Genomic DNA, 13,051 nt, shown 5'->3' with positions numbered 1-13,051 from the left:
TGTTACATTTTCTTTTGTTATAATGTTTTATAAATACCTTGTGTGTGAGAGTAAACTGTTGTCTTAGAGCAGTTACTGTTGTATTAGTTAGTGGTAGAGCAGTGTCCTGAGTTGCAGTCTCTGGCTCCAGGAAAAGAACAAATGAATGGGCTATTCTTTAGTGGACAAAGACCCCCTTCACTAGAAGTATAGAAATGTCAGATCTCAGGGCCTGGAGAGATGGTTCAGTGGTTAAGAGCATTGACTGCTCTTCCAGAGGTCCTGAGTTCAATTCCCACCAACTACATGGTGGCTCACAACCATCTGTAATAGGATCTGATAACACTCTTCTGGAGTGTGTCTGAAGACAGCTACAGTGTCTAAATCTATTAAAAAAAAAAATGAAAGAAAGAAAAAAATGCCAGATCTCTTGGTCTGTTCCTAAAGTCCTAGCACTTAGAGTAAATGAAGAGTTCAAAGTCATTCTCTGCTCCATACTAAGTTTGAAATCAGCCTGAGTGGCATGAAATCTGGTGGGGGTGGGGGAGGGGGAGGGGAAGGACCCAGGAGACATTGTTGCTTGGGTAATTATTTAAATTAGGTAAAAGCAAATACAATTGAAGGTTTTATCCTCAGTCAAATCCCTGAGGCTAGTGACTCCTTTTTTGGAGAAGACCAGTGCAAGCATGTTGGTTTTTTGTTTTTTGTTTTTTTTTTTTACAGAAATCACTGCTCTAGATTATATACAGTAACTCCTCCTTACAAAGGAGAGTTCTAAGATCCCATATTGGATACGTAAAATCATAGACAGTACCAGACTGTATGTGCATGTTTGCTGATACAGTTTATGCATTTAGATCTGGTATAAAAGTTTATTAGGATAATAAAATAGAATAAATATGACAATATATTTGTCATAAATGTTACATGACTGTGATCCCAGCATGTCTTATTATGCCTGTCCTTGTCTTGTGGTGATACAATGCTTGCATGATGGAATGAAGTGTATTATATAGGCATTGTTAGTGATACAGCTTTTGACTGCTACAGAAACAGATATTTGTATAAACAGATTTGGGATTGAAGAACTGATTAGGTAGGAGAAACCATGATGAAAATTTTGAGTTGTCTATAAATTTTACTCAATAGTTTATATCTCTCCCCCACCCTACCCCCAGGAACATCGAAATCGTGTCTTTCATGATTTCCGAAATGGCTTATGCCGCAATCTTGTTTGCACTGGTAAGTGTTTTTGTATTTCTTGGGCCCGCTGTTTTCTTTATTGGCTGGATTTTTCTGTCACATCATGAAGCCTGTAACAGCTCCTTATACTCTGCTCCACTTTGAAAGCTTCCGAAGATAAGAATGCATGCTGTTTAGATCCTAGATTGAGAAGCAGGGTTACTTAGTTTCTGATGTTGGGTACCTCCTGATGCTTATGCTGCACATGTTGCTTTAAAATAGGTTTTGCATTTATGTGCTTTCTGAACAGTTCTAACCTACAAAGCAAGCAGACACAAAACTTCCCTAAAAAAATAATTTTAGAAGTTGTGTCTTTATGTTTTTTCCCCCAGAATCAAACTAGTCTGTACCCTAGGCCAAGATTTTCTAATCTTTGATTGTTCCATTACTACAGAAAAATAAACCTGGGTAGAGAGGGTGAGGACAAATACCATTCATTCACTAATAGAATGAGTGCCTTCCAAGCTGTATACCTGGAATGTAATCTTAGTGTGAGGAGAAGAACCCTTTGAGGGATTAGAAGAACTTGGAGTTTGAACTCAGATGTATACATTGGTAAATGTGCTCATCTTTATTTTCATGTGAATTTTCACATATGCATGTACTTATACAATCATTCAGATGAAAATTTTATTTTAGAAGTTTTGGTTGGTTGGTTATTTGGCTAGTTTTTGTTTTGTTTTGGCCTTTTTTGAGACAGGATGTTACTTTTAGCTCTTACTGGCCTAGAAATTGGATCTGTGGACCAGACTGGTCTTGAACTCACTTCTTTATTAGCTGGCCTTTGCCGTTTAAGTGCTGAGATTAGAGGTGTGCACCACCACACTTAGCACCATTATATACATAATACATAATTTTTTAAAGGTTTATTTTAGTTTGTGTGTGTGTCTGTATCTATGTCTGTGAATACCACACATGCACAACAGGTGCCTGCAGAGGCCAGAAGAGGGCATTGTATCCCTTGGAACTGGAACTATAAGGCAGTTGTGAGCCTGTTGATATGGGTGCTGGAGACTGAACTCACACATCTTCTGGAAAGAGCAGCAAGTACTCGTAACCATTGAGCCATCTCTATAGCCATCTATTGTAAAATATTTGAGTCAGGATTTTTGTGAAAATGCACATAAATCAATACTTGTTACTGCTGCCAGATATGTGGCATATTAAATGTGGTTATTCTAGTAATCAGGAAATGACTATAAAAATAACTTGCATGCTTCTAGTTTTCTTAACTACTTACATTCTAGGTAGTAGAAAATAAATTACTAGAGCTTTTTAGTTTTTGTTTTTTGTTAAATTTGTTGTTTTGAAAATTAGATAGTTGATACAAAAAAAAAAAACCACTTGTCCATTATAATCATATTACATAGAGCACATACAGAGTGCTTTTTTTCTTCTCCAGTATGAATTTGAGAATTACACTCTTAAATATGTTGTATTTGTATCCTTTCCATTCCTCCTTGTGCCCTCTCTTATTCATGACCTCATCATCTGGACTTATTGCTGGTTTGTTGTACATGGATGTGCACACATGTGGACACAATCTTTTTTGCTTAGAATACCTGTATAAAAGTATGCATTTAGGATCAACCAGTTACGACTAGGGCCTCAGCTCTAAAGAGGTTCTCCTCTCAGCAGCTGTTGACTGCTGTAGTCCTTTGTGTAGAGATAGGGCCCGTGACATTTTCCTTTACCTGTGTCATCTTCGTTGTGCTAGCTGGTATGATCTCTGCAGGGTTTATGGAAGCAGCCCTATTATTGAGTGGTTAGCTTTTTTTTAAGTTGTATTGAGATATATAGATGTGTCTATTATATTTTTTTTCCTACATTTGGGAAACCTATAAAATAGCTTACTAGTGAAAGTAAAGTTGTTAGACAAATTGAATATTCATAAGAAAATTGAGACTGTTGCTTACAGGCACCTGCCCCCCCCCTCCAGTTTTCAACTTTAAATAAAAAGTTGGTGCTTAGGAGCTGTGAATTCAATCCTGCCATTAAAAGAAAAAGAAAGACATTGATAGTAGTTATAGTACTTGTACAGTGATACGTATTACTATACTGATTAATTGGTTTTATTTATTTATTGAGTCTCAACCCAGGATAGTCTGAAGTTCAGCTCAGGATGACCTGCTGCTTCTTCTCCTAAGATGATTGTGGGTGTACCAATATGCCAAGGTTTACTTGATGCTGTAATCCTAGGATTGCCTAGGGTTAGGGTTTTATGCACTGCACTCAGTCAAGATTCTTAATGTATATGTGGATTGTATAAATATCTTCGGTATATAAAATCCTACCTGTTAGGGTGACTGACGCAGTTTGAGACTAGCCTGTGCTACAGACTGAGTCCTTGTCTTAAAAAAGCAAAGCAATGAATAATAAAATGCCACGCCTCCTTCAAGGAGTGACAAGTTGGGGCTGGAGAGATGGCTCAGGGGTTAAGAGCACTGACTGCTCTCCCAAAGGTTCCGAGTTCGGATCCCAGCAACCACATGGTGGCTCACAACCATCCATAATGAGATCTGAAGCCCTCTTCTGGTGTGTGTGAGGACGGCTACGGTGTGCTTACATATAATAAATCTTTATTTTAAAAAAAAAAAGGAGTGACAAGTTAACTAGAAAGTTGGTATTAAGACTAAGCTTGCACAGCGTGTAATCTCGATGAAAAGTGCTGACTGCCTTCTCAGATTCAGCCTTCCATACGGTACACAGGGATGGGCATTAAAGATGAAAGTACAAAAGACAACAACAACAAAACTAGTTGGTGCTGGGTGTTGTGCAATCAACAAGCACTTGGGGTAGGGGCAGGAAGGTCATTTCAGGTTCAAGACCCACCTGCTCTGCCAGCAAGAAGGCCAGCCCAAACTAAAGTGGCCTGGATTAAAGAAGGCTGAGCGTGCTTGGCAAGGGAGTGAAAATGTGAAATGTTTGTTTGTTGTTATCCCAGTGGCTATTAGAATAGAAAAGTAATAGCTGTCAAGTGGTCTCAGAAGAGACGGTGGTAGTAACTGGCTTTATGGACTGGGTAAGTTTGAGATGCAGAGAAAAAAAGATTTCAAGTTTGAAGACTTAGGTTTAAAATGGTCTGTAAAGGTCTAACATAGTGTGGCAGTGTAATCCTAACATTTGGGAGTTTGGCAGAGGAACATGGGTTCAAGACTTGCTTGGACCACCAGAGAGCCCCATCTCAAACAAAGAAAAGCCAATGTTTGAATGATTTAGGAAGGGTATTCTGAGAAAGGAAGGGAGCCTGGTTAGGACCCTGTTGTGAGTTTGAGGGACTTTGCCTATTAGTTTACTTCAGATGAGTTGTAAATTATTTATCATAAGTGGATGAAGGACTTCTAAAAGCATAATTAGTGAATTACCTTTCAATAATGAAAATCATTACTTTTTTTTTCCTTTTAAGATCTGTTTACCCGAGGTATTGATATACAAGCTGTGAATGTGGTAATAAACTTTGACTTTCCAAAGCTGGCAGAGACCTATCTTCATCGTATTGGAAGATCAGGTGAGTAAGAATGGGGATAGCCTAGCAGACATTGCTTGATGAGAAATACAATCCTAAGTTTTTCTTTGTGAAATAAAATATAATAGCTATGAGAGCAGTGAAGTGAACAGCAATTTAGTTGTTTGATATGAAAAACTAATTTTTTTTTAAATTAATCATTTGTATTTAGAGACGGTCTGGCTATGTACATAGAAAGCCCAGGCTATACCGGAACTTAAAATGTACCTGCCTCAGTCTCCCAAGTCTTTGTGCTATTTATTAGAGTTAAGCCCAACAGAGCACCTCAATACAATTCTGGTACTTATGGAACAAGAAAGAGCCAACTGTCAACACACACACATACGTATCATAAAAATTTTTTTAAAAATGTTTTTAAAGGTAGGCTGGCTGGATGTGGTACACTTAGGAAGAGGAGGCAGGTGACATCTATACATCTGTGTGTTAAGAGGCCAGCTGGGGGGATGGAGAGCACTGATTGCTCTTCCAGAGGTCCTGAGTTCAGTTCCCAGCAACCACATGGTGGCTCACAACCATCTGCATGGGATCTGATGCCCTCTACTGGTGTTTGTCTGAAGACATCTACAGTGTACTCATATACATAAAATAAATGAATCTTTAAAGGGGAGGGGCATCTGGGGTTACAAACTGATTTTGAGGCCAGCCTCAAAAAACATGATCGAGACCCAATTTCGGGGGTGGGGGGAAGAGTAAAAGTAAGCTGGGAATGGTGGCACACATCCTGTAATCCCTGTGCTTGAGAGATTGAGGCAGGAGGATCGTGATTATAGTTGGTGGGGGGTGGGCTAAATGGATTTGCTATCAAGGAGCCCGTAAAGCTCTCTGTTTAATTTTCAGCACCCACATCAGGTGGCATAAAAGCACTTGTAACTGCACCTTGTTCATAAAAAAGTTAAGTCACATAGTATCTCACGAGAAGAAAGAAGAGAAGAAAGGGCTTAAAGTAATTACTATATACTGAGAGTGAGATACAAGAAGACTGGATGGAGCCAGGCCGTGGTAGTGCACGCCTTTAATCCCAGGACTTGGGAGGCAGAGGCAGGAGGATTTCTGAGTTCGAGGACAGCCAGGGCTACACAGAGAAACCCTGTCTCGAAAAACAAAAAAAGAAAAAGGAAAAAAAAAGACTGGATTGATTGGATGGTGTGGTATGGGTGTGTGTTGTTATATTTTGACAGTCTGCATATGAGCATCCAGTTTGTCATTTCAAGATTGGAAAATTAAGTATAGCTGTCCCTCCGGGTTCATGTGAAATAGTTTCCAGGACCCTTGCCAACATCAAAGTTTGGGTATTTTAGGCTCTTAAGGGCATGTGAATTAGCATGTAACTGGTATGTATCTCACACATAGCAACTTATTTACAACACCTTGAAAATACCTTGTACAGTGCAAGCTAACTTTGTAAGTGGTTGTTACACTGTATCATTTAGGGAGTAGTTGCCCAGAAGCCTGTTGAGTATAGTTGGTGTGTCAAGGGAAAGACCTTAAGTTGTTTTAATTTCTGATTTGTTCAATCATGTTTGTGCCATTCAGAATGCCACCAAATGAATATATTACTGCTGTGTATTTTAGCATATTACAGACTTGTACATACATGTTGTTCTCACTTTGAATCATTTTATTTACCACTTAAATTTTTTAGCAGATTTTAAACTCATTAAACATCTTTTTCTTTAGGTCGCTTTGGTCATCTTGGCTTAGCCATCAATTTGATCACATATGATGATCGCTTCAACCTGAAGAGTATTGAGGAGCAGCTGGGGACAGAGATCAAGCCCATCCCAAGCAACATTGACAAGAGCCTGTATGTGGCAGAATACCACAGCGAGCCTGCCGAAGACGAGAAACCTTAACAAGCACGTATGTACCCAGTAACTTGAGCAGAACCTTCAAATTTAGGAAAGAAATAAGATTCTCTTCCTCAAACCTCTTGTAATCACAGCAGCTACGCACACCCAGTGTCATAAATATGAATGAGAGCCAAGAATCTTTTGGACAGGGCTAGCATGTCGTTAGAGATGTGCTGCTCCTTAGACCGCGTCCTGAGCACTGTGATGTGAGTTACAGAGAACACAGACTTGGGCTCTCAGAATAATGAAAGTCAGGAGGGCATTGGCAGGCTCAGTTTAAAAATATTTCCTGCCTCCCCGCCTTTTTTTAAAGACTTATTATATGTAAGTATATTGTAGCTATCTTCAAACACACCAGAAGGGGGCATCAGATCCCATTACAGATGGTTGTGAGCCACCATGTGGTTGCTGGGAATCGAACTCAGGACCTCTGGAAGAGCAGTCGGTGCTCTTAACCACTGAGCCATCTCTCTAGCCACCTACTCCCCCTTTTAACCTATATATATATTTTTTTTATTATTTTTTTTTGGTATGGGTGTATTAAGTTAGGTAAATACCTTGTCAAATATGTAACACATTATAAAGATGTCTGTTTTTAAAATTCCCCTTCACACAGATACACTGTGAAATTCTCAACTAAAATGAAAGGAAGAAGATGCCCCTCTAGTTTCTCACATGCCCTGTCCTCATATCGCACCCATGTCTCTGGTTAGGCTCAACAGTGAGCAGTGTCTTCTGGTTCGGAGTGTTTCTTAGAAACCCCTTGATTGGGCTTGAAAGTTGCATTATTTTCATGTTACAGTGCACTTTTATTTTATTTGGTTTGGTTTGGTTTGGTTTGGTTTGGTTTTTCGGGATAGGGCTTCTCTGTGTAGCCCTGGCTGTCCTGGAACTTACTCTGCAGACCAGGCTGGCCTCGAACTCAGAAATCAGCCTGCCTCTGCCTCCCAGAGTGCTGGGATTAAAGGTGTGCACCACCACTGCTCGGCCACACCTTTTTTTTTTTTTTTAAATACTAGGAATTTGACCCAAGGCCGAGCATCATACCCCACTCAGTCTCCAGGCGTGCCTACAGTAAATGCCTTTTACTGTAGCTTCAGAGGATCCGCAAACCCTGTGCAGTGTGGGCGAGTGCCTGTAGTCGCAGCACTCTGTGGGGACTTTGAATTGAGAACCTGAAGTCAATAGGGCCACATAGCCCTATTATTCAGAACACAAAAGGCTTCTCTGTGATACTACTTTTTTACTTTATTTTTATGTATTTGTTTTTAAGAGAGGCTTAGGCAGCCAGTGGTGCCTTCAGACTGTTCGTCTACTGCAGGATGGCCTTGAATAGCTAATGTTCATGCTTCTACTTTCCAAGTGCTGGGATTAGAGATGTATGTGCCACACATGTGGCCTCTTAGTTGTGAATGACAACTGCCTGAGGTCAGAACATGAAGATGTCATTCTGTCCTGGGGCATGTGGGAAACTGTCATAGGTTAGTTGATTTTTCTGAGCCAGCCTGTAGCCCTTGTTCGACCAAGACAGACTAGACTCCACGCACAAGCTGCCGCATCCAAGAGAAATCTTCGCTGTAACTAATACATCACTTTCACGAGAAAGTGCTGGAGAGAGTTCAGTGTGAGGTTTGTGAAAACATGTCTCCTTTTTGATATTGCTTTCATGGATACTAATTTTAAATTTCTAAACTTTTTCCATAGGCTTTGACAAACTACAGAAGGCTCCTTGGATCTGTGACACATCATTTTGGGGGGGTGCTCTTCTCTTTGTGGGTTTTTTCATCTTTATTTTGGAACTATGAAGAGTTATATAAAAGCTCAGACATTTTTCTTTTTTTTAACTGGTGAAGAAAAACTGAAAAGAAGAAATAGACCTTTTTTGTCCCACTTGTTTGCACTGTGTGCTGACTGAACATTTGTTGCACTAACTGCTGGTTTTTAAAAATGTTTTCTGGGGAAAGGGGACAAGGAAGGAGGAAAAGAAAAGGGGAGAAACCCTAAAAAAGAGAAGAATTTTGTTGAACACATGCACCTGTCTACAATTCTCCAATAGCTGACTCTACTGCATTTCAACTTCTCCCTGATTATTCATCCGTTTTTTAAGCCTGAAGAGCTTATTACTTATTTGTGCGAAGTGCCTTATGCTACGAGACCATTAAGAATATCATCTTTACACACAGCCCAAGGAATCAACAGTCATGTTCTATTTTCTTTTTATTTCTTTGCCTCTTCATTTTGGTTTCAAGTTGAAGTCTCGCTTCCTGTTCTACCAGTACTCACGCCCAGGGCCGGAAGGTGGGCTGGTGATGGCAGCGCCATTGTCCTTTTCTTTGTATGGAGGAGTTGATCCACACTGCAGTCCATCCACACTGTAAATACATGTATTTAAAAAAAAAAAAAACAATACCAAGTAAAATTTTCTTCTGGGCTGAGTAGACGCACCATCGTCGCTCCCAAAGGAAAGAGCAGCCTCTCACTGCAGGAGCCATATGACAAGCCCTGTGCTCTACAGCAGAACACTACGCTGGCTCACACGCTTCCATGAGCAGTGAGGCGCTCGGTGTAAAGACTTGTCGGAGCCTTGACCCTCTTTCCTCTGTGGCAGAGCGCGACCCGTAGAAAATTGGATGTGTATACTTGTATAAACTTTGTAAATAAGTTTTTTTCTGGGTTCATATATATATATATAAATATATATATATATACATACATATATATATTATTTTTTTTGGATGAAGGTTGCTGGGATTAAGGGATTAGAGTGATTATGGGAGCAGCTAAAGATGAGAGGGGCTCAGTTTTCTGCAACACTAAATTCTAAAAAGTGCTTTGGCTTCTAACTGTAGGAAGCAGACCTCTGAAGGCCCTGCATTGGAAAAGGGCCCAGAAGCCACCACACTGCTCTTGTAATGCACATGCAGCGGTCTTAGCAGACAGCAAGGGAGCTTCACAAGGCTGTGGTCCTTGAGGGCTTTGAGAAACTCTGTGGTTTGCCTCTCCTGTCCTAAACGTTTGAGGAACTTCCCAAGTTAATTCTACAAAGGGGAACAAAGATTAACCTTCCTTGGAGCTTGAGACGTGTCCGCAGTGCAGTCTTAGAGCAGAGTGTGAGGCGTGGATTTGTACTTCAGCGGACCAGCCCGTACCAGCCAGTGCAGCCTCAGCTGCCTGGAGGTTGTGGACCTTAGTTATCTGCGGTCTCCCTGTAGTGTGTGAATGGCCTCCGCCCACCTTGATACATACGTTTTTGCAGGAATGGGCAACCAACCCCTGAGAGCTGTTAACTTCCATGCTGCAGAAAGCCGCCTGCCATTCTCCGTGCTGCAGCAAGAGTTGCTGTCATTTTGCGTTGTAAATTGCTGGCAGATGCTTTAGGTGGGTAGTGTTGCTTTAAATTGTGCCCCTCCCAACATGCTTGATGTTTGGCCTGATCTCCAGGCAAAAGGAGTGAGATGAATCAAAACCAGTGAACTTTTTTTTAAAAAATGTTTTTAATTCCCTTTTAACCCAGTATACTAGATCAGGAGGCATCTAGGGAACAAAAAAAGCAAAAAACAAAATTTAAAAAAAAATTGATTTTCATATGCCATCACTTTGAAAACCTTAAAACCATGACAAGGAGTGTCATGTGTGCTCCCGTGCTTAACTCACCTGAATAAAGGAGTCAGCTACAGAGTTGCTTCTTGACTTTGTCTAGTTCTAAAGCAAAACTATTTGTGACTTATCCCAAATTCCTTGGGGATCAAAACCCTACAGATGCCTCCTTATCAGATATAACCCTGACTCTGTAACAACTGTAGCAGGAGCTGCACGGTACAAAACCCCAAAGGCAAGTCCAGTCAGTGTTGGCTACAAAACATAAACCAAATTAAGGAAGTCACTTTTTTAGGGAGGGTGGGAGTGGGCGCTTTAAAAATCTATCTTGACCAACAGATCTTGCCCTTGTACCGATGCAGCTCTCCTTCCTGCCTTTGGCGAGATAAGGGGTCTCCAGTAGAACATCAGCAGGAAAGGAGTAGAAAAGTAATCTGCTATCTCGCCAGAGGGCATGTGGGTGATTCAACAAAGTGCAGTCTCTTGCCAACCATGGACTGCTCTGCCAGGTGCCGCATGCCTATGAGTCCCTCTTAAAGCACAGACTCCACATGGAGAGTATTCTGAAGTACAGCCTCTGCTGAGTTGTGGCACTTGGACTAGTGGGCACCCCGTAGACCGCTGTCTGGAGAGGCCGTGGTGGGGTGGTGTTAAGCTCACTTGAGCTGTTAGTGGGAAGATGCCCTACTGACCGGGTCAAAGCCTGGGATTTTTTTTTCCTCCTGTTTTTCCTTTTTAATCCCTCTTAATAAGGAATATTGCTACTATTGGAAATTGTCTTTCAAGTTCTTTCCAGTAATTTTTAAAGTAATAGTTATGTTTTGGGTTTTTTTTCCAGTAGTTCATTTGGATGAAAACTATGTCCTATTTTTAATACCCACCTCAATGCTTTTAGCCTCTGGTCATATAGTTGTGTAATAAGTTACAGACTGTTACACACCTTGCTGCCTCAGGGCCTGTTTTTTCCTCTCCCTTAATGTTCTGAACATGAAAGAAACTTTCTTAGGAATGGAATACATTTATCATAAAATGTTTTTCCTGGAAAGGAAAACCTAAGTAGTTCTAAATTATTTCCAAATGGGTCCCAGCATCATAACAATTGGTTGGCCCAATGCGGTGGGGTGGGTGGGTGGTTGTCATTCGTGTTTTCAGAATGAGATGAGGGCATCTTTCCTTGGCCACCTGCTTTGTGTTGGACACCATCGTGCTCAGTTAGAACAGAGCACAGCACAGAGCTTTGAGTGAAGTGTGGAAACAAAACATCTCATTCTGATCATTTGCTTTAGGTTTTTTTTTTTGTTTTTTTTTAAATAGGGGTGGGAGGGGAGGGTACTGTGTCCCAAAAGGGAGGGTGTCTGCACTAAGGATTTAGAAACACTTTGGAAGCTCAGAACCTCATGGGAAACTGCCTTTAGCCACACTCCTGACCTTTAGATGAGTAACAAAAAGATGAAATAAGTTTGTGGGAATTAAGCCATGTTATTTTAATTGGATACTTTTTTTTTTCAACTTTCTGTGTATCTTTAAAATTGTTACTGTAGAATGATTTTCTTGCCAAATATCTTTGTCAGGCAAAATTATTGGCCTCATAGGAGGTGAAGTAAGCCAGATTTTGGGTGAATTTATGTGGACTTTGGTGAGTTTGTAGTTCTACTTTATATTCATAAAGATAGTTTTTTAAAACTCCCAAAGCAAATCTATTTTCTTCTCTAAATGTAAAAACTCATCTTTGGAATAAAGAGTTAAGTGTCCAAGGGTTGTAACAGATATGAGGTCAGAGGGAGCTAGCCTGGCCTGGATCTGCCCCTCCACAGCTGACAGACACCAACAGAAGTGTATTTAAATCTCCAGTAGACAGAGCTGGGCAGGGCAAGGGAGGGGTGGGCCTGGGTTAGTAAGATGCAGGCTGCTGTATTTTAACCAGTGGTTCTTGGGGAGGGGTGCCTGGAGAATACAAAGTCACTTCCCTTTTTTGAAACAAATTAGAAAAAAAAAAACCAATTTTTTGTTTAGTAAAAATAAGAAAATTCTAATGTCCCTAGTCACAAGGGACTAGTTCCACTTTGAACAGTAGGAACTTAAAAATTTGAAAATATTTGGGAAAGGGAAAATTGGCTTTCTGTTTAATTGGCAGATGTTCCAGTGGGAGGTCTGTTTTGTTAGGATGTGTTACAGTGTGTGTACATGTCTATGGACCCAAGTCTTTAAGGAGTTTATACATGGTTCAGAAAAGATGGTTGGGAAAATCTTGATTATTTCTTTTTGTTAATTTATCTCAATAAAAGCCCACTGGAACTTCAAGTGTCTCGGATGTATGTTCTTAACGCAGGTTGTCATTAGGAATCTGAGAATGTGTTACTGTTGTGCATGAAGTGGTGTGCCCAGCCACTTTGTGAGCCTAGTTGAATAAACTTGAATTCTGTCTTCCACCCTAGATTGCCTGCTGCATACACAGTTTTCATTGCAGAGGTGAAGAACAAAGATTGGTTGGGATTCTAAAACATCAGCTCCCAGAGTTATTGTCAGGTGTAAACCTGTATATATTCCCAAATCTTAATAAGAAAAGATCAATAGACACTCCAAAGAAGGACCTTGCCAGCCCTGCCCCAGGAATCTGCTCAGATGCAGCAGAATCTGCTAGTGAAAGTGGAAAGAGGGTGGAGGGGAACAGAAGAGTGCCGTTAGTTAGAGCTCAGTCTGCATTTCCAACCTTAGCACACTGGTATAAATACCCGTAAGCTGATCATAAGTAAACTTTCAATCATAACTCAACCCTAACCCTGCGACCCTTTAATGCAGCTCTTTAGCTGCCACTTCATAAATAAAATTTTGCTAGTGTTATGAGTTGTAAATCCCT

At 40.6% G+C, this 13,051-nt stretch overlaps 1 protein-coding gene across 4 annotated transcripts in view; it reads left to right on the top strand.

Moving 5' to 3' along the window:
* Ddx6 (DEAD-box helicase 6) overlaps positions 1–12,495 on the top strand; it is a 37,134-nt gene extending 24,639 nt beyond the window's left edge. For all 4 annotated transcript variants that reach the window (XM_052188519.1, XM_052188518.1, XM_052188517.1 and 1 more), the window contains exons 11-14: positions 1,158–1,221; positions 4,628–4,729; positions 6,425–6,607; positions 8,302–12,495. In XM_052188519.1, the coding sequence (XP_052044479.1) occupies positions 1,158–1,221; positions 4,628–4,729; positions 6,425–6,600 (342 nt within the window). In that variant the 3' untranslated portion in view covers positions 6,601–6,607; positions 8,302–12,495. The remainder of the gene's footprint in view (positions 1–1,157; positions 1,222–4,627; positions 4,730–6,424; positions 6,608–8,301) is intronic.
* Positions 12,496–13,051: the final 556 nt, after the last annotated feature.

This window comes from Apodemus sylvaticus, chromosome 7 (genome assembly GCF_947179515.1).
Source record: "Apodemus sylvaticus chromosome 7, mApoSyl1.1, whole genome shotgun sequence".
Taxonomy (NCBI): domain Eukaryota; kingdom Metazoa; phylum Chordata; class Mammalia; order Rodentia; family Muridae; genus Apodemus; species Apodemus sylvaticus.
This window is presented reverse-complemented; position numbering and strand designations above follow the sequence as displayed.